The sequence below is a fragment of the Anolis carolinensis genome, chromosome 2, assembly GCF_035594765.1.
Source record: "Anolis carolinensis isolate JA03-04 chromosome 2, rAnoCar3.1.pri, whole genome shotgun sequence".
In the NCBI taxonomy this organism is placed as follows: domain Eukaryota; kingdom Metazoa; phylum Chordata; class Lepidosauria; order Squamata; family Dactyloidae; genus Anolis; species Anolis carolinensis.
The window spans coordinates 129,560,298-129,580,249 of record NC_085842.1 but is presented as its reverse complement, the minus strand read 5'-3'; the positions used below and the strand labels follow the sequence as shown (position 1 = coordinate 129,580,249).

Below are 19,952 nucleotides of genomic sequence, written 5' to 3'. Positions count from 1 at the left end.
TCTCCAGTTTCAAAATGATTATGTATTGTACTACAGATCATAGTCCATATACCTTCCTTTTGAAGTATAGACAACAGAAGAAACTCAAATGCTTATCTTTATTTAGAAAAAACGTAAGAAATATCTACTATAATTTATCACTAATGATTTGCTATGTTACAACAGCAGTCACACACCTAAGATCAAGACCCTGCTACATTCAACAAAGCTGTTTCCTACAATGCTACTGCACAACAATTCCTGCATGTAAATAGGAAAGACAGTCAGCTTCTCTTTGCGCAAGGCAGGTGCAGCAAAGAGGACAGAAATGTTGAGATGGAAGCCTCAAAATAAATAAAGCAACATAATGGGAGATGAGACATCCTTGGCAACAGAGGACTGGTGAACTTTTGACAGGGCAGCACACCTTCAGTGGGCACCTTTAGACTCAGAAACCAGACAAGCTTAAAAGACAAAACGGCCACTTGCCTTGTGCAAGGCATATTTTCACCATAGACAATGCAGTTTGACACCACTTAACTGCCATGACCCAGGGCTATGGAATCCTAGGAGTTATAGTGCTGATGCCTCACCAAACTAGAGATACCACGATACCATAGCATTAAACCATGGCAGTTAATGTGGTGTCAAGATGCATTGTGTGTACAGTGTAGATTCCCCCCATAGTGGAAAAATCTGTCTCACTTGAGCTTTTCTGGCAACATTTCTGAAGGACAGACAAATAATCTTCAGGCATTGTCTTCCAGATAATTTGAGAGAATTTGTTGAAGGCATCTTTTCCCTGCATCAGTAGGAAAAAATGGTGGCAGCTGCCTGTAGTGAAATGAAGAAACGCATGCAAAAAAAATAAAATAAAATAAAAACTCGCAAAAACACAGCATCCTGGAACTGCCTGGGAGATTAGGGATGGCAGTTTTATCTCATGTAATACTAGCAAGTCCCACAAATCTCATACCAGAACATAAGGTGATTTTTTGCATCACTAGATCTGTTCCAACATCCCCCTAAAAAAAGAGCAAGCTAATTTCTTCAATAACTAAAAAATACTCAATATGGTCTGACTTATCTCAAAAGTGTAAGCCCAAGTGACTTCCTGCTGTGTCAGCAAAAAAAAAAAAGGGGGGGGAGTAGGGCCAGTTTGTTGTGGCAGAATTCAGTTGTTCCTGAATTGTGGCAAACCTGTTTCATTGGCGGTGACTTTGCTTGTGCTTTGTTGAGGCTGAGTGTATGTGACTTGCCTGAAATCACCCAGTGTATTGTCATTGCTGAACCCTGATCTCTAGTTGTAGTCCTGCACTCAAACTACTTCACTGCACTGGCACTCTTGGGACACATCTGCGCAAAGACTTTCACCATACAAGCGTGATTTCCAGCAGAAGCGTAGCAACTTTTTGTCCTGCCTCTTGCAGGGTGTAGCTCTCCATCTACTTCATAAAACAAGAGCTCTTCCAGTCCATGGACATGTTTGTATAAATGCATCTGTATGTGGGTCCCAAGATAAAACCATCTTAGAGGCAGAGGCTTGGAGTGATCAGTTCTTTCAAAAATCAGATGAACATTGATTAAAGAAAAAAGGCATCTTCTCTCCACTTGCAAATGCCCCTTTTCCCTGGTGGAGGGAAGACAACCTTTCTTCAAGTGGCAACGGTCTGCTTCCTTCCTACTGCTATCAAATGCAGGCAAGGGGGCATTTGAGCTTTTATCTGACATCCTAGCAGAAAGATTGCCTGCTTTCTGAAAACAGGACTTTGAAAAAAGCATACCCACGCCTCAGAGTCAATAGATCTGTTAGCTTGGTGGTTCATATACAATAAGAGGTTAAACCTGTGGCCCTCCAGATATTGCTAAACTCCAACTCATCAGTTGAACTCCAACAGCCACTAGTGGGCTACAGGCTTCCTATATCCTTCTGTGGACAGAAGGCATTCCCCACCTTTGAAAATTCAAGTATCATTTGCTAAATGGTTGTGAGCCAAGGTCAGCAGAAACGCAAGAGGGAATAAATATTTTCTCGCCTGGTGATAGCTCACAAGAGCTGAACTACAGTAGATGCAACGTGGCCCAGAGACAAAAGGGAAGATAATCCTTCATTAGCAAACCATCAATGACTCCAAGGTACTCCTGAGTGAGCTAAAAACTACAAGAAGGATGTGTCGGGTCACAAGAGGCAAGTCCCTCCATGGAAGCAATTCAATGGAAGGTCTCTACTTCCACCACAGTCCAGTCTCCATGTGGGGATGACATATCCTCGGGGGAGAAGCTTGTCACAGAAGTTATGCTGGCCCGTGACTCATCCAGAGGGGATATCAGTTCAGTCCATTTGCCAATCTCCACTTCGCTGCTCATTGCCCCCTTACCACCGATAGCCCCAGAAGGCACCTCTGTGGGGAAGAGCAGTGACCGGCTGATTAGCTGCTGCACCACGGTGGCCTGGATGTTTCCTAGGTGAAGAGCTTGGTCTTGGGAGGCATTGCAGAAGCAGCGGCTCCCCTCTTCTTCATCCGGGCCTGGCGTCTCAGCACCACTTTCTACTTCATAGATAGTGGAGAGGATCTCTGACGGACATGGTCCCCAGGGGAAGGGCAAGCCAGCCCCACTGTCACCTACAAACAGGTCAAGGAGCTTGGGTTGGAAAGAGCGGCCCTCAGGGGTGTGACAAACAAAGAGAGGAATCGACAGACAAGCAACAGAAGAACAGGAGAATGGCCCCCACTCAGAATACAGTACAGGTTCAACTAATGAAGTCATTAAACGAAGAGATTCCAAATCTACTTTTGCTTTCTAAGATCTCCGTTTTGGTTCCTAACTTAAACTATCTAGTCACCCTCCACATTAGTCACAGTCAAATTTCTCAAGGGGTGAGGCGGGGTGAATTAGTGTGTACCAAATTTCCAGAATTTAAGCTAGTACCAAGGTTTGTTCTAAATCTCACATCTATATTTACGGTAAGACAGAAATGAGAATTTTCAGGTTCAAAGTTCAAGTGTAACCCTTTGCCTATTTCTCCTGCTCTATTTTTGTACATTATCTGAAAACCACTAGGAATACATTGCATCATTCTCCCGGCAAAGCTCCACTCCCACCTAGATTTGGCCTAAACATCCACATGAGGTTTCAGCCATAAGGGCATGTACAGCTCAAGAGTATTCCAGGGATGAATGGGAAAAGGGCATCCTCTTGGACCCTCTACAAATAAGTGCAGAAAGCAAACAATAATATTTCTACCTAAGAGGCTATATTAATTTTTGATTCTGATTTTTAATTACTATTGTATTGGACAAACAACAAATTGGGGAAGAGGTTTTGTCCATTTTTGGCTCTTTCTCCCAGCACCCACAAATATAATAAGCTTTAGGCAACCTTTAAACCTGGAAACTCAAGAACCTCTCAGCATGTACATTTGTTATGCAAGAAGAATATCAACTTATTATGTCTCTCATTACTATTGCTTTGGACAGTTCTCCCTCTCTTTTGCTGTATCTACAATTTTAAAAGTCAGGCGTAGGGCAAATTGCAAACTATGAGCCACATATAAATCCCATCCCACCCTAAACTATTGTAGCAGTACCCTCCCCAAAATTCCACCTGGCCAGGGAAAAAGAATTGCCCAAAACCTGCCCCTTTTGTTCCTAAAAGCGTAACAAAGAAAATATCACTTTCAAATGAGAGGGAATCTCTGAATGCAGGGATGGGGCAAAGACTGGTCCCCCAGATAATGCTGGATCACAAATCCCAGCAGCCATGGCTGGCACAACCAAAAGGGAAGGATGATCACAACCACTGTTCTTGAACTGCCAGAAGACACCATGGGTCTCAAGCCTACAGGGGAGAAAAATAAGCATGAAGGCTCTGCTCCTGAATTAACAAACAGCACATAGCTATAAGCCCTTCAAAGAACTATATCATCCTTCAATAGTGGCTATACTGGCTAGGGCTGATGGGAGTTGCAATTTTAAGAGCAAACATCTGGAGGACCCCATTTCTGTTGCCTGACTGTCCTCTCCATTTAACACAAGTCTGCAAACATTCTCATGTGTTTTGCTTCTGCCAATATACCAGTCATGCTGGTCAGCAGAGATAACAGTCTATATGCCCTCACAGGGTCTGGTCCATGATTTCTTGCTATATCTGATCTAGACCATTAAGCAACAAAAGGCAGAAGCAGCGCTTCCCACTTACAGGAAACAATGCCCTGTCCCTACTGCCTAAGCACTTGAAAAGTATGTGGGTAGTGCCTGGTAAGGTACCAGAAGGCTGTCATTAGAGCCGTTAATTAGCCCCCCCCCCCCCAATCCTTTTGCAACCTAAACCCCAAGTGACTGGGGATGGTCTCCTGGAAAAACAAGACAGGCAAGATCAGATAGACAAAGTGATGCTTTATTTAACATGTCAAAAGGATAAGAAGTTTGCCCTTCTTCAGAAACACGCAAAAATACACGCAAGCTTCCCTTAAGGAAGTCTGTAGAAGGGAAAGATCACACACACGTATACGCACGCACACACGCACACAGACACCAAAAAGAGTATGCCTGCTTGTCTAGAAACATAGATGGAACAGATACACACGGAGGAGGAAGCTCCCCACCCCTTGCATCTCCCTTTCCTACTGGGTACTATTGCACACTGACCGAGAAAAAGAGGAAAAGAGACAAAAAGACAGCACAGGTTGGCACTTTCGACACAGACAAGGCAGGTTCCTCTATACATTACCTGCAGTGGCCAGGTTATCAGTGACAGCAAAAGGCTCTGCCTCCTCCTCCCCCTCCTGCCCTCCCATCTTTTGGAGAGCAGTTGGGGGGAGTTGTGGAGAGGGATGCTCCCAACCCACGGGAGTCTGGCCGTTCGTCTCTTTTGGGAGCTGGTCCTTCAGGCCCTCGGTGGAGTGCTCTTCACTCTCAAGGGAGGAGAGACCAGGGCTCTTGCCACAGCTGTCGGTGGAGTGGAGGTGGAAGGCACCAAAGACATCACAGGAGGCCGCCGAATTGGTGGAGGCCGGGGTCTCTGTGCCAGCGTCACCTGAGCCAGGCTCATCAGACTCCTCTACTGAATGAGGCAAGGGGGGCTGCTTGCGTGGGGGAGGGGAGGCCGACAAGCACACTGTTTTGGCAAAGCCCACCTCCTTCAGTAGTTCCACGTCCAGCTCCTCTGCCATCTTCCCTTCTTCCTCCTCCCCTTCTGAGGAGGACACTGTGGGCTCTGTTGGCGGGTCACCAAGGACTTCATCTGCGGGTAGGGTCTCTGCCTCATCATCCACCTTCTCCATGTGGATGCCCAGGTCTAGCTCCCCAGGGAGGTCCTCCAGGGGACTCAAGATCTGGTGGCAGGTTTGCTCCAGTCTCTCATCTGACTTGGACTCCACTCCCGAACTACTGTCGTACTCCCGCAGCTCCTCCGGGGTGCTTGTCTCACTGCTGCTCTTGCCTGCCAGGTCTGGACCACTTAGAGTGCTGGATTTGGAAGATGAGCCTCCCCGCTCTGGAGAATGGCCCTTTGTCCCCGTCCTGCTTAGTGGCAGCTCCGGTCCACTGGGCAACTGAGCGGGAGGCTCCTGCAGCAACTCCAGACTCTTCAAGGGTAGGCTCTGGGGTTTGTGCATCGAACCTGGAGCAGTAATGGTAACATTAACACCATCATCACCTCTGCCATGTCTACCACCTGGTAAGGCCTCATCTGAGAGGAAGAGCATGACATCTAGAGCATTGTCAGGGGGACCCTCCACTTGCTGCAGGATACTCGCACATACTTCTGGAGCTACTGGATCATCACCATTATCATCATCATCCCCGAGGCATTCAACACCGGGATGTTCAGCCAATCCACTAGACTGGTCATCATCTTCGTTCTGAACAGAGTCAGTAAGAAGCAAAGCTGCAGCTATAGGCAAAGGGAGATTAGGCTGGTCCCAAACAGCCTCAAAGACAGTCAAACTTTCAGTCACATGCAGGTCCTCCTCTGGCACTCCTTCTGTACCACTGCCAGGAGCTGCTGAGAACTCTTCCATGAGCAGGGGACAAGCATCCTCTTGAGTCACCTCATCATCTTCAGCAGAAGGGTCCAAAGAGCTCCTCCATCTGGCACTCTCAGTTTCTGGAGAGGCTGTGTCCTGCTGTGGCTCCTCCTCTGGACTTAAAGAGAGACTTGGGACTTGGTCTTCCTCCTCGCTGCCAGGCTCATCATCACACTTCATAGTCAGAAGTCCTGTGAAGGCTACCAAAGTGGGAGTATCTGCTTGGCTGGTAGAGGGAGGAGGTGCTTGTTCTGCTTGGAGGGTAGGTGACTCCCATCCCTCTGCTGTTGGCACCAAATCCATAGCAGCCTGGGGCTCTTCTAGTGGCCTGGCCTCAAAATCCAAGAAGCCAGGAAAATGAAGTGCCTCTGTTTGACTTGAGAAGGGAATATCACCTTCAGCCGAAATTGGGGACCCCTGAGGGGATGTTGAGAGGGGATTCAAATCTTCATGGATCTCATCAGCATCAGGCAATGAATGCAGCTGTCTGAGGGTCCCTCCAAACTCAAGGCATGGAGGTGCTTGTTTTACATAGTCCTCAGGGGAATTGGTTTCCACACCAGACCACAAGGACATTGATGGAGGAAAAGCAGGGGGACTCTGGGCACAGGGCTCCAAATTAATGGATAGGGGTGTTTCACACGGAAGTGCTGTCTCACAATGCAATAATTCATTGCAATCACTGGAGAGTTCAAGGGCTTCAGGGACATCTTGCTGGGAATGGGACCTCTCACTCGGGGAAACATCTTGCAAATGGGACAGCTCCCTTGGAGAGGAGATCCCCACAGCTTGTGGAGCAAGAGAGGCTATAGGGACTTCCTGCACTGAGGGAGGCAGCATTTCTGCAATCAAAACTGTGTTGGCCTGCTCTGTCCCATCTTCTTCTTCCAAGTCTCCTGGTTCCATATGCTCCGTCCCTGAGGCCCCTACCCTGAAGCCTGCTGACACTCCCTCTTGAGAGATGGGCTGGCCAGCAATCTTTATCTCAGGGGCTAATATTTGTAGAGCCTCAATATCTGTCCCAGTGACACTTTCTGCTTTCCCAGTGGTTGCTGTGGCCTCCTTTTCCTTAGCAGTTGCTTTCTGAATCTTGTTTTGAACAGAAGCCTGTTCTAGACCAGGAGAAGCATCTTTCTTCAGAAGCTTCTTGCCTAGGGTGCTTGATGAAGGTGGGACCTTGACCGTTCGTTGTACTCTGGCTGGGTGGACACTTGCAACAGCTGCATTGACAGGATTTCTGGGCTTCATAAGCTCTGAAACCTTCTTTGCAGTGAGCTTGGTATTTGCAGCGGTATTCCTCTGTCCAAGGTGTGGTTCAGACTGTGATTTGGAGTTTAAGGTTTTGGAGTTCTTTGGGGCAGTAGACACCTTCACTGTGGGGCTAGAAGTTGACAGTTTGGCCTTGAGAGGGGAGACAGCTCTGGAGGTATCTAGAACAAGAAAAACACTGTAAATCCCTCTGTGCTGAATGGAGAAGCTGGAGGTTTTGTAGATACTGAAATCCTCAGCTCTATTTCCACTACAATTCTTCATATCTTCCTTAGAATTCAGCTGGTCCCAACCCCCTCTTGAAATACAAGCTACCAGACAGAGTCTTGTATTACATGCAAATGTATCAATTTAATTCCCTTCAAGAAAAATGGCACCTCCAACTCACTAAGAGTGGACACAACATGGCAGTCAAGAAACTATGCTATGAATCAGAAAGTCTAATGTTAGATTTTCACCTCTGTCATTAAATCACTAGCTGGGCTTAGGCAAGCTACTCTAAAATTTCAATCTTTCATTTACAAGGCAGGAGTAACACCAACCTTGTTCACAGGGTTGTGATCCTTGAATTAAAAGAAGAAAGTGGTCCATGCTTTGACCAGTCAGAAGCACTACACAAAAGCCATGAATTATTCTTTGAACTACTCATCTGTTTACATGTGTCTCCAACATTTCTTGCAGTGCTGAACACTCCCATTTATGTTTACACAAGCCTTGATTTTGTCATTTTATATAAGGGGCACTATTTATTGTGCCATGGAACTTGATCATCCATGGATTTTGGCATTCACATGGGTCCCAGAACCAAACCCCAAAAACACTTTACACTGCAACGTCCACCCGCAGCGAGCTATGTTTCAGCTCCACAATGCGTGTGTTTATACCTCTTTGGGTGGACAAAGTATTTCTCTGCTGCTGAACTGCTATGGCCTGGCCAGCAGATGGTGCTGTCTGCTTAGGTCTGCTCACACTTCTGTCGTTGGCAGCTGTTCTGTTTAAAGCTGATGAAGTTGCGGTCTTAGTCCCTGGCAACCAAGTCCTGAGAACAGAGGACAAAGAATTTGGGGGGCGGGAGGGGGAGAGAGAAAGAATCTTATGCTCATGCCCTTGGAACACACCACAACCATTTCTGCGCCAGCATCCTGATGCACATCAACATGCAAAACACTTACATTTCAAGTTTTTGGCAATTAGCTGAGACCAGGGTACCCAGAGTTAAAATCAAATGGTGATTCTAAGGTTGTTTTTGTTTTTAAAAAACATTTTCAAAAGCATGATAAACTAATTCTATCTAGGTAGATTGAATCAAATTGGCATTTTCACAAAATAGCAGTCTCCTGGCAACTCACTCTTCTTACCTTACCAACATATACTATCTTTCTATCTTTTTTATTGTGCCTATAACTCAAGCAGGGCACTATTCAATTGCTAGGACCTGGGATGTATTGGATAGTAGAGATGCAGGTTCAAATCCCCACTAACTCATGAAATTCACTTGTGGCTGTCACACCACCTCTCGGGAGGTTGAATGTGGCAGATCGAAATTGGAGTATTCAGAGGAAAGATAAAATGGAAATGTACACTTTGTCACCTCACTCGGCTATGACCCAATACTTGACAATTCTTAACACGTTACACGAAACACAGAAAATCGAAAGATTGGCTTGATTGCTGCCATCTGTGCATCACCTAATATCATACCTGGAGGATTTAGGAGGTTCCGATTTCTTAGGCTTTGTGGAAGCAGTCTTTGGGACTAGGAAAAGAATAAAAAGGTACATGTCTCAATCAACAGCATAACAAGGTATGGAACAAAGAGAAGACTTTCACTGAATGAGGCTGAAACAGCAAGGGGCAGATAACATTCCCCCTTTGAGTATGTGAACATGACAAAGCTGTTAAAGGCCAGAGCTTTGTACATTCTGCATCTTGACAGTGGAACGCAAACAAAGAGGTTGTCACTCAAATAACCTTAGGTTTTTAGCTGAGGCCAGTAAACACTGTATGCCTTTATGCAACAGGAACTGAGCCTAGATACATGCATTTCAGAAGCTTAGAAAGGAGTCAAAAGAAATAAACAAGTGGAAGAAAAAGAACCAGTTGTCTTATCTGAGATGGTCATTCCTGCACAGAGGGGAGGAACATCCCTAATGAGGTTTGATCTACCCCTCCTCCAAAGGCCAAGAGCAGAATGTAGGGTACCTACCCTTCAGCCTATCTCCTACCTGTAACTATATCTTATTTTTCCAGTTTTTTCTCAACCTTATTTCTGAGTGCTTTCTCCTCCTCCTGTCCAGTGTCCCTTCTTTCCTGCCTTTGAAAAAGAGGGTGAACCAACCCATATTAAGGATATTCCACTTCTCTATACAGAGAAAAGAACTCTTCATTTATTTTCACAGGTTTGTAGTAATAGAATTTGGGTCAAGAGTATAATGATTTAAGATTTTTGGTGCAGCACAAAGACATGTACAGAACACTAATAGCAATATTGCATCTGAAGATACTATTTGGAAATATTTGTCTTGGTTCCAAATATTTACATTAACAGGTACAACTAGAAACCAAGGAAAAGTCTCTCAAGAATACCCACAATGCATTCAATGGGTCAGGATGACACCATTAACCAATGCAGAAAACATTAAGCTGGCAAAGGATACCTGAAGTTGCTGCCACTGTTGCTACCTTGGTGGCTTTTTGCTGCACCTCATCTGGGTCCATTTTTTCCAAAGGCTTTACCCCACCAGGCTTGTCTCCTGTCACCTTTTTTGCTGTTATTCTGGTGGATGAGTTGGCAGCAGTATTGTTCTTGAGCACTGGCTGCTTGGGATGCAACACACCAGCCTTCCTTGTTGTCCCATTGTTGAGTGTTTTGGATGCACCAGAAGGAACTGTAGGGGGACGAGAGGAAGGAGGGATCGGCTGCTTCCGCCCAGGAAGCCGTACGACTGGATGTGGGTTCTTGCTGGATTTCTGTTTCATTGCAGGAGGACAGGCAACTGGTGCCCCTTCCTTAGCAGTAGCAACACCATTGACTTGAGGAGATGGGTCCCCACTAACTGCTGATTGGTCATCCATCTTCACACCCAAGGGCCCTGGGCAAGCTGTCTGAAATTCTTGGAACTACTAGGCAAGGGACAGGCCTGTATTTTTTCTTTGGATCTGTGAGGAGGGAAAGAGGAACACCAATATTACCATGTTCAGAAATCTCAGTACGACATTACAGAGGTAAAGGCAATACTTGAAAGCTACAGGCGAGCTGTTGAAGAGCATAGGAGAATTCCTTTTTTGGACTACAAATCCAGCATAGGTGTTGGTCATGTTAGCTGGAGAAAATTGGGAAGTCAGCGTCCCAAGAATAACTCTTCCAGACTTTTATTGTCCTGTGGTTTTACTAAACAGCAACTCAGTTGTGAGGAGCCACCTGAGTTGAACAAATGAGAAACAGAAGGCACTTTGCAATCCCATTGGTTGATTTTGCAGTGAGATCTGGAACATTGTTGTACAGAGTCATAGGCATGGGCAGCAACTAATTTAGCTTTGAATACAACCTAGTAGCCAGGCTGCAAGCAGCCAAAGCAACATCCAAAAACTATACATTCACATACTCTGTGTAAACTAAAGCTATTTTATTGACAAAATCTACATTGCTCACTAAACTCAGAGGGGATGTAGTTAAGGAGAAGAGGTGATGCTGTGGATAGGAACCCTGCTGGCTCCTTCCCTCCCCACATTAGAATATGAGGATACACAGAAAATTTGATACAATGCTCTCAAAGCATGGTTACCAGCAAGACTTTTTTCACCGAAGCACAAGCATGGATACTCTTGTTGCTGTAATTAATGCTTCTTTTCCAGGAGAACACGAGAACTACCAAGCCCATATGCCCACTATGGAGACCACCCATTACTTACACTTCTATGGGGGCCCAGGAAGAAAGTAAGTTACTAACAAGCCCTTAAAAGCTTCCCAGTGCTCTGCTTGAGCTCCTGTTATGTTATTCTGTTACTGCATGTCATAGATAAACAATTCCAGATGTTTTAAACCTACAACTCTCCTTTGTTCTGCAAACACAAACAATGGTGAGATATTATGTTGGCTATGGATCAAAACACGGAGATTCACAAATGCTAACCTCTGGTCTACGTCACCGTAAAATTTCTGAGATTTGTGGGGTTATATCTTTCTGAAGAAGGCATTTGCTAATTTCTAAACTTTCTATCTAATGCCAGCCACTGACGAGCTAACTTCAGTATCAACAGAAAAACACTTATGCACATTAAAAAGTACAAGGAAGATGCCCTGTTGGGCATTTACTTTTTATTGTGAAAGAATATTTATACCTCACTCTTCAGCCAAAAGGCTTACAATCTAGTCCAATGTCATTCTCAAGAAATGGATGCCCAATCTCTGTTTGAAGACCTCTAGCAATGAAGATACCCCAACTCTTACATGAAAAACTTAATGTGTCTTTAAAAGAACTTCTTGTTGCACTCAACCAAAATCTAACCTCCTCTAACTCAAGCCTAGTCATGCTTTTCTATTCTCATATCTGTGAGTCACCTGCTTCCATCTTACTTTCTCCAGGCTGCAACCAACACGGGCCACAAATCCAGACCCAGCAAGGCCTTCCAACCTTGAGTCTACTCTTCAGTGTGGCAAAGGCAACAAGAGAGGTTGACTTTGCAAATTAAGGAAGCACTTCAATGTAATCAGACAGAGCTTTATGGCTCCTACTCCTTGCAACAGTGTGATTGCTAGACTTAAGCCACATTTGACACAAGCACAACTGTTTGTTAGCAAAACCTCAAGCTGATAAGTTCTCTTTACTTTTCAAGTCGATTTCAGTTATTGTAAAATAGTCTAGGTTGTGAGATATTTCATTCTCTCAGCTGTTGTCTTAAAACCTTGTGATTCTTTTTGCACATTTTGCTTCTTTGTATCTTCCCTCCATGTCTTCTCATCTGTTTTATTGGCCATTGTTAGGCATCTGAGAATTGCCCTAAGTTTCGGTTTTACTTTCCTGCTTTCAAAACACACATTTACCTTCATGACCTTTATTCATGGGTTTTGGAAGTGTTCATTTCTCTTCAAAATCTTATCAGTATGTAGATATGCAGTGGTATAATTTATCACCAGTACTAGGCATTCTATCTGAAGTCATAACTAGTATGTGGATGATAATAAACATTTTCCAAATAAAAATGAATACCTACATAGTCTGGAACATTTCAACAGGGCTTCCAAATCTTGTTTATGCTGCAATTGTACCATCAATCTTATATACCTCCTGGCATAAGGACTTTGTTTTCCTCCAGTATCTTTGTTTACTTGCTCACAATCCAGCACAATGGCTCTTGCAAAGTCCACAGTTTGGGTCACATCTGAGCTCAGAGTAGGTCCACAGGAAAAATTGGCTGTTCTTCTAATGCTCCCAATGGTTTAATTTCCCAGGCGCAATTTAGGGTGCATCTACACCAGTGGTTCTCAACCTATGGGTCCCGAGGTGTTTTGGCCTACAACTCCCAGAAAACCCAGCCAGTTTACCAGCTGTTAGGATTTCTGGGAGCTGAAGGTCAAAACATCTGGGGACCCACAGGTTGAGAACCACTGATCTACACTGCAGAAGAAATGCAGTTTGACACCACTTTAACTGCCATGGCTCAATGCTTTGAAATCATGGGAGTTATGTTTTATTTATTTATTTATCTACAGTATTTATATTCCGCCCTTCTCACCCCGAAGGGGACTCAGGGCGGATCACATTATAACACACAAAGGTCAAACATTCAATGCCCATAAACACATCAAACAGAGACTGAGAAACACACGCAGAGGCAAGTTAACGTTCTTCTGAGGGGATGTTCGATTCTGGCCACAGGGGGGAGCAGCTGCTTCATCATCCACACTGACGGCACTTCCTCATTCCAGGTCGTAAATTAGTTAATCTTGCCTCCCCACTTTAGTGGTACCTTATCTCCTACTTGATAGATGCAACTATCTTTCGGGTTGCTAGGTCAGCAACGAGCAGGGGCTATTTTTTATTTTTAATTGACGGGTGCTCACCCCGCCACGGGCTGGCCTCGAACTCATGACCTCATGGTCAGAGTGATTTAAGGCAGCTGCTCAACAGCTGCGCCACAGCCCAGCCCCTTTAGCCTTCTCTATCAGAGTGCTGAAGTCTCACCAAACTGTAACTCTCATGATTCCATAGTACTGAACCATGGCAGTTAAAGTGGTGTCAAACTGCATTAATTCTGTAGTGTAGATGTGACCAAAGTCCTGTCTTTCCCTCATCCTCTTCCTTGTGGAAAATCATCAGTGTGATTTGTATTGAATTCATTTCAGGTTACTACACCCATCTATCTCAAACTGGAAGCAAATGACAGTTGAGATAAACAAATCAGGCACCTCTTGGGACTCTCGGTTTTAATATTTTATGCTCTGTTGCATTTATTCTCCCAGAAGGAAGAGCTCTCCTAAGCCCTGATGCCAGATATACTCTCCCTGTGATGAGTATCATGCTTCCTTTACTGGAATCACATACATCCACTTTAATTCTTTCCAAATTTAAGCGGTTGAGACCCTGAAGGGTCAATGTGTGAGGAGGTAAGTGGCCATGGATGTCTACTTTTATTACTAGTAATAACTAAACGAAAATCACCCTGTTGTGGCTTGAAAACTGACATAAGGAATCCGGAGGACACAGGCTAGAATCCTCATTCAGCCCTGGAAACTGATCTTCAGCAACTCACCCTGGATGCATCTACACCGTAGAATTAATGCAGTCTTACCCACACGTTTAACTGCTATGGCTCAAGGATATGGAATCTTGGTAGTTGGAGATTGGTGAACCACCAACACTTTTTGGAAGAAATTGTTTAAGATTTCATAAAACTAAAATGTCAATGATTCCATAGCATTGAGCCACGGCAGTTAAAACTGTGTCAAACTGCATTAATTTTACAGTGTAGATACACTTTCTATCAGCCTCTGAGGAAAGCAAAAGCAAACTGCTTTTGAAAACATCTTGCCAAAAAAACCCTAGGATTATTGTTGGCATAATTCAGTGTCAACTTCAAGAATAGTAACCAATGCATTAGGTATTTTTCTCTTTTAAAAAATTCCACATAGCATTTGCAACAGTTAGCACAAGCAAAACTTAAAAGAAAAGCAAAACATCTGTAATACAACCCCCCCCCCAACAACAATAAAGCAACATAAATTAGTGTTAATGTCAGGTCTTTACAAAACAGTCAAGCACATCCTGGGTTTAAATAAACATCCCACTTGGCCTTGGAAGGGTGAAAATGTCCGAAGCCAAGCTGACGTCTCTGAAGAATATCTATGGGTAAGGGAGCCACAGTTGTGCAGGCTTTTTTCCTTTGCATTAAGGTCTACACCTCCTTGTGATGAGGTACTTAGACAAAGGGCTGAAATCTCAGGATGCTGGAAGAGGCTTTACATCCAAGTGTATGAGGGTCCTGAGTCATGGTAGACTATCTAGATTACAACTGGCACTTTCAACTGGGGCTAGAAACATATTGTTGCTACGCTAAACTTATTTTTAAAGCACCTCTACTCTTGTAAATCCATGTCACCCACCACCTTTCATCAACAAATCTAACAGTTCAGTTAGGCATTTAATTCAGAGCTCCTACGTCCTACTTGATTTGATCTAAAGTTTCCCTAAAAATCTTACTTTAATTTGGATGCAATGGAAGGAACACTCTTGTTCCTGTAAGCTCCCTAGAGCCTTTCTTCACTTCTAAAAGTTCAATGCTGTGCCCCATGCTCTTCCACTGCAAGGCCCTGTCACTTCACATATTTTCACACACAGCCTAAATATTTTATTCATTTCAATCTCCCATAAGCTTGGAATGGTTGATAACTGAACTTCAGTACTACCCAAAGAGCTGCCATGTGACCTGTAATACTCCCATATTTTAAGTAAAGTTCTAACCATTATAGGGTATTTCTTAATAGCGAAGATTCTCCACCAGCCACAGGAGAATCACTCCATTGAATTTGCTATGTTTCTATACACACAAAAATCAATGGAATGTGGGCATTTCATATCTAGGCTATTACCTCCCTGTATGAGTCAGTCCTGCCCTGAGACCGTCAAAAGTGGCCCTTCTTTCACTCCTGCCGGCATCACAAGTATGGGCTACGAGAGAGGGCCTTCTTGGTGGCTGCCCCTCAGCTCTGCTACTCAGTTTGCAGGAAGGTCAGAATGTCCCCTCCTTATTCTCCTTTCAGGCTAAAACCATTTTTATTATGATAGACTTTTGAAACAGAAAGCTGGGATTTTAGTTAAACAATTAGGATAAATATTACTATTATTAAGAAAATTAGACAACAGAGTGGAGGATTATTTGTTAGTAAGAAGTCATCTCTGACTTGGGTGGGTAGGCTAAGGCAAAAAAAATAGATTGTGATTTATTACTGTATTGTGATATTTGACATAATATGGAAAATGTATTACTGTATTATGATTTTGGATATAATGTGGAAATTTAATTTAAAAATTTAAAAACTTAAATAATAGAGCTTTTTAAATTGCATTTTATTCTTTTACTCATGTGGTAATTGTCTTAATAGTGTAAACAGGTGAATTTTATTTTTGCAGGTTTTTAATTCATTGCCAATTTTAAATATTGGTGGGGTTTGGGGTCAACTGACCTTAAATTTAGGGAGTTATAATTCACTCCCATCCAAAGAGTGATGTGAACCCTAACAATGATAGATCCAGACCAAATGTGGCACTTTGAAGACAGGCCATGGGAACTGAAGATGGGTACTGTAGTTTACTCATGAATTTTCTAATTGGTCTATTTTTAAAATCCAAAGCCAACAATGAATACTTTTTCTGTTTATTGGTATAAAAGATCTAAGCTGGGTAGCTAAACTAGTAAATAGTAAAGTACAGGCAGTCCCCAAGTTACAAACAAGATAGGTTCTGTAGGTTTGTTTAGTAGAATGTGTTTGTATGAACAACTAATTTTAAGTGTAACTCCAGCAAAAATGTGTGTGTGTGTGGACTTTGGATAGCATGGGGAAAGGTTAATGTCCTGTGGCATTCGTTTTGCTGTCTGTGCTCCTGTTCAGAAGATTTCAACACATTTTCTGTCCCTGTTATACAGTAATTGGATTTTGGAAAATTTGGCTTGTTGTGGAAACAAGGATCGGTGATAAAGCTTCAGTGGACACCCCTTTTCCCCATGACAACTCTTTCAGGAGTGAATTTCCCTTCCTAGGGGCAGATTTTTCTCACTTCCTGTTGTCTCACCCATTTGTAACTATGAGGCCCCTTCCACACATCTGTATAAAATCTAACATCTGCTTTGAACTGGATTATATGGCAGTGTGGATTCAAATAACCCAGTTCCAAGCAGATACTGTGGATTCTCTGCCTTGATATTCTGGGTTATATGACTGTGTTGAAGGGCCCTGAGTAGTTTAGGAGTCAGATGTGTGTATCTCGGAAATTGCCTGTATACATATACACATACACATACATATGTGTGCAGTTTGTTTCCAAAAGGTACCACATCCCAAATAATAGGAAAATGAGTCATACGGTAGGTGGTTGCACATTGTTGGCTAAGAGTAGAATATAATATAATTGTAATTGATGTTTTAATGTTATGTTTTGAATCATTGGTTTTAATGCTTCTATTTATTTACTGATGTATTTTATATGCCCCATCAAATTGTTACCTTTGCAAGGCCGCCCTGAAGTCCCTTCGGGGTTGAGAAGCGTGAGATATATAGTAAGTGCGGCAAATAAATAAATACAGACAAGACCATAGCCAGAAAAAAAAATTCGGGTTGGGGGGGGTGGGGGGTGGGGTTGAAACTTTTTTCATGAAGACTAGTTCCATAATGTAAAATAATTTAGAAATCAGGCTCCATTAATAAACTTCAGTGGACACTCATGGGGATTTGGTTAATCAGTGAAAAATAAACCAGTTAAAAAAAACCTCAACCCCCCCCTTGGCTACTATCAAAATGTATCAAATCATTTCGGTACCAGGCTTGAAGAATTGCACTGTATAGCAAATGTTTGCATAGCTTCAGTTTTTTCTGACTTCTAAAAAAATGTGTCCAGGTGGGTTTGATACCTTTGGAAACAAACTCTCCACAAGCAAACACACACAGAGCCAGACAAATATGGTTTGTGTATGAATAATATGTATGTTCAAGTGTATTATTGCACAGAGGAGGGTCAAATGACTCAAGGACCTCCTATCTGTCCCAAATGGGTTAAGAACCACTGTGGCCATGCAAACTTTTAGTTGTACTTTTAAAACCAGACTGTGGTCTTTCTATCTATGGGCCCTTCCACACAGCCATATAACCCAGAATGTCAAGACAGGAAATCCCACAACACCTGCTTTGAATTGGGTTATTGAGTCCACACTGCTATATATTCCAGTTCAAAGTAGGTAGATGTTGTGGGTTTTCCTGCCTTGATATTCTGGGTTATATAGCTATGTGGAAGGGCCCTAGCTCTCTAAAAAAACCACTATGTTTTGTGGAGGGATGGGGGGAGCAAGCCCTTTGTTGACTATCAACTGCAGGGGGCTAGAGGAACAATAAAACAGTGCTGACTGTTTGATAAGCAATTGGGGAAAGGCGGAGGTCTGTGTGGGAGGAGGCACACCTCGAGGGAAAAGCAAACAAGAGGAGCCCCTCGACAATGTGTTGTTCCAGCTTTCATGGCTGGAATCAGTGGGTTGCTGTGAGTTTTCTGGGCTGTGTAAAATGCCAGCATTCTCTCCTGGCATTTTACCCACATTTATGGCTGGCATCTTCAGAAGTTGCAAGGCATATTGGAAACTAGTCAAGTGGGGTTTATGTATCTGTGGAAGGTCCAGGGTGGGAGAAAGAACTGTTGTCTGTTGGAGGTCAGTGTGAATGCTGCAATTAATCACCTTGATTAGCATTTAATGGCTTTGCAGCTTCAAGGCCTGGCTGATTCCTGCCTGGGGGGGATTTTCTTTGTCAGGAGGTGTTAGCTGAGCCTAGTTGTTTCAGGCCTGGAATTCCCGTTTTCAGAGTGTTGTTCTTTTATTTTCTGTCCTGATTTTAGATTTTATAAAATACTGGTAGCCAGATTGTGTTCATGTTCATTTATTTATTTATTTCCAATATTTCTACCCCGCCCTTCTCCCCGAGGGGACTCAGGGCGGCTTACACAACTGGTAGGATCACTTCATGGCTTCCTCCTTTTTGTTGAAATTGTCCACATGCTTGTGGATTTCAATGGCTTCTTCCTGGACAATTGGGGGGGGGGCTTCACAAAGCAGCCTCGGGTGGGGCTGCTCCCCCTCCCAACAAAGAGAGCCAGCGCCCAGAGAGGCCTGCCTGCCTGCTGTTCTCCTTCCTCCCCAAAACCACGAGGGAGACCCCGGGGAAAGGCAAGGCAGCCCAGCCCAGCCCCGCCGCATTCGGCCAAGGAGGAAGACCCACCACAGCTCTGCGGGGAAACCTCCAGAGAAGGAGGCTCTGAGGTAGCAGAAGGGCTGCCTCACCACCTCTGAGGGTGCCTGCCACAGATGTGGGCGAAACGTCAGGAGAGAAAGCTTCTGGGAACATGGCCATACAGCCCGAAAGACTCACAGCAACCCAGAAGGGCTCTTCCTCCCGCCCCGACGTTCTTGCTAATGTTTGGGCGGGACCTCCAAGTCCATTCTAGTCTCCATCCAGAGCAACACAAAGCGAGCCCCTCCCCTCCTCAGTGGGACATCCCTTCGAACCTTTAAGCGCGGCTCTCTGCCCGCTCCCCTCCTCCTCCTCCTCCGGGCGAAAGGGACGGTGCTCCCGGCCTCCCGCTCCACACGAATGGACAAAGGCAACGCCCCGCCCGCCACCGGCAGCTCCCTCCCTCGCCTGCCTGCACCTGCCGCCCTCCCGCAGGGAACGCGGCGCCCCCTGGAGGGAAACACTGACCTCGGCCCAACCGCCTCCCCGACGGGGCTTTGTCCGCGGCTGCCCTGGGCGCGCCCTTCGCTGCCTCTCTCTCTCTCTCTCTGTCGTCTCTCTCTCTCTCTCTCTCGTCGTCCCTCTTTCTCGCTCTGCCTCCGTCTCACAAAGTCGGCATGAGGGGAAAAGACGGGGCGGGGACTCGGGGCGAGGCAGAAATGCCCATCTCAATTACCTGGCCAGCCAATGGGAACGCCGGTTGGGATTTGGAAGGGATGATGTCACTGAAGGGGGGGGAGCAGCTGAGGAGTGGTGGGTGGGCGGGTCCTTGATCTTCTCTTTGCCCCCCTCCCTTTCTCCCTCCCCCCGCGCCTCAGCTGGTTAATGGATCAGTCCAAGGGGAGGGGGGAGAAGAAAGAGCGGCGGGGTGGCTGTTAACCGCTCTTCAGCCGCGACGCCTTTTCTTCACACCTCGAGTACAAAAGGCAACGTAACGCGGCGCTGCCCTTTTGTACGTGGGGTGTGAACACCCCACGCGTGGCTGAGCGTGTGGACAGACAGACAGACTTCTCTCTCTGAGACTCGCCAGACTCTCTCTGGGGAAAGTGCTCCCAGTGGCGCTTCCCAGGCACTGGCGGGTGGGCCGGTTGCCATGGCGACCTGGCGCGCGGCCTGGCAGCGGCGGCAACGGAAGCAACCGCCGGAGCCCCAATGCCTGCCTTGCCAGCAGCAGCAGCATCCTCGTTA

The 19,952-nt window shown here is 45.0% G+C and overlaps 1 protein-coding gene across 3 annotated transcripts; it reads right to left on the bottom strand.

The window, feature by feature from the left end:
* Window positions 1-79: 79 nt before the first annotated feature.
* prr36 (proline rich 36) lies at window positions 80-19,429 on the bottom strand. Of its 3 annotated transcripts, none has more exons than XM_008104615.3 (6): window positions 19,233-19,429; window positions 9,934-10,435; window positions 8,978-9,032; window positions 8,161-8,315; window positions 4,711-7,437; window positions 80-2,603 (listed from the first exon to the last, which is right to left on the bottom strand). In XM_008104615.3, the coding sequence occupies exons 2-6, from the start codon at window positions 10,349-10,351 to the stop codon at window positions 2,191-2,193; spliced, it is 3,768 nt and encodes a 1,255-aa protein (XP_008102822.1). In that variant the 5' UTR covers window positions 10,352-10,435; window positions 19,233-19,429; the 3' UTR covers window positions 80-2,190. The 3 variants fall into 3 exon arrangements, with proteins under 3 accessions (XP_008102822.1, XP_008102823.1, XP_008102824.1); XM_008104616.3 differs by lacking the exon at window positions 19,233-19,429 and adding an exon at window positions 19,040-19,165; XM_008104617.3 differs by lacking the exon at window positions 80-2,603 and adding an exon at window positions 2,610-3,819 and having other exon boundaries at window positions 19,233-19,428.
* Window positions 19,430-19,952: the final 523 nt, after the last annotated feature.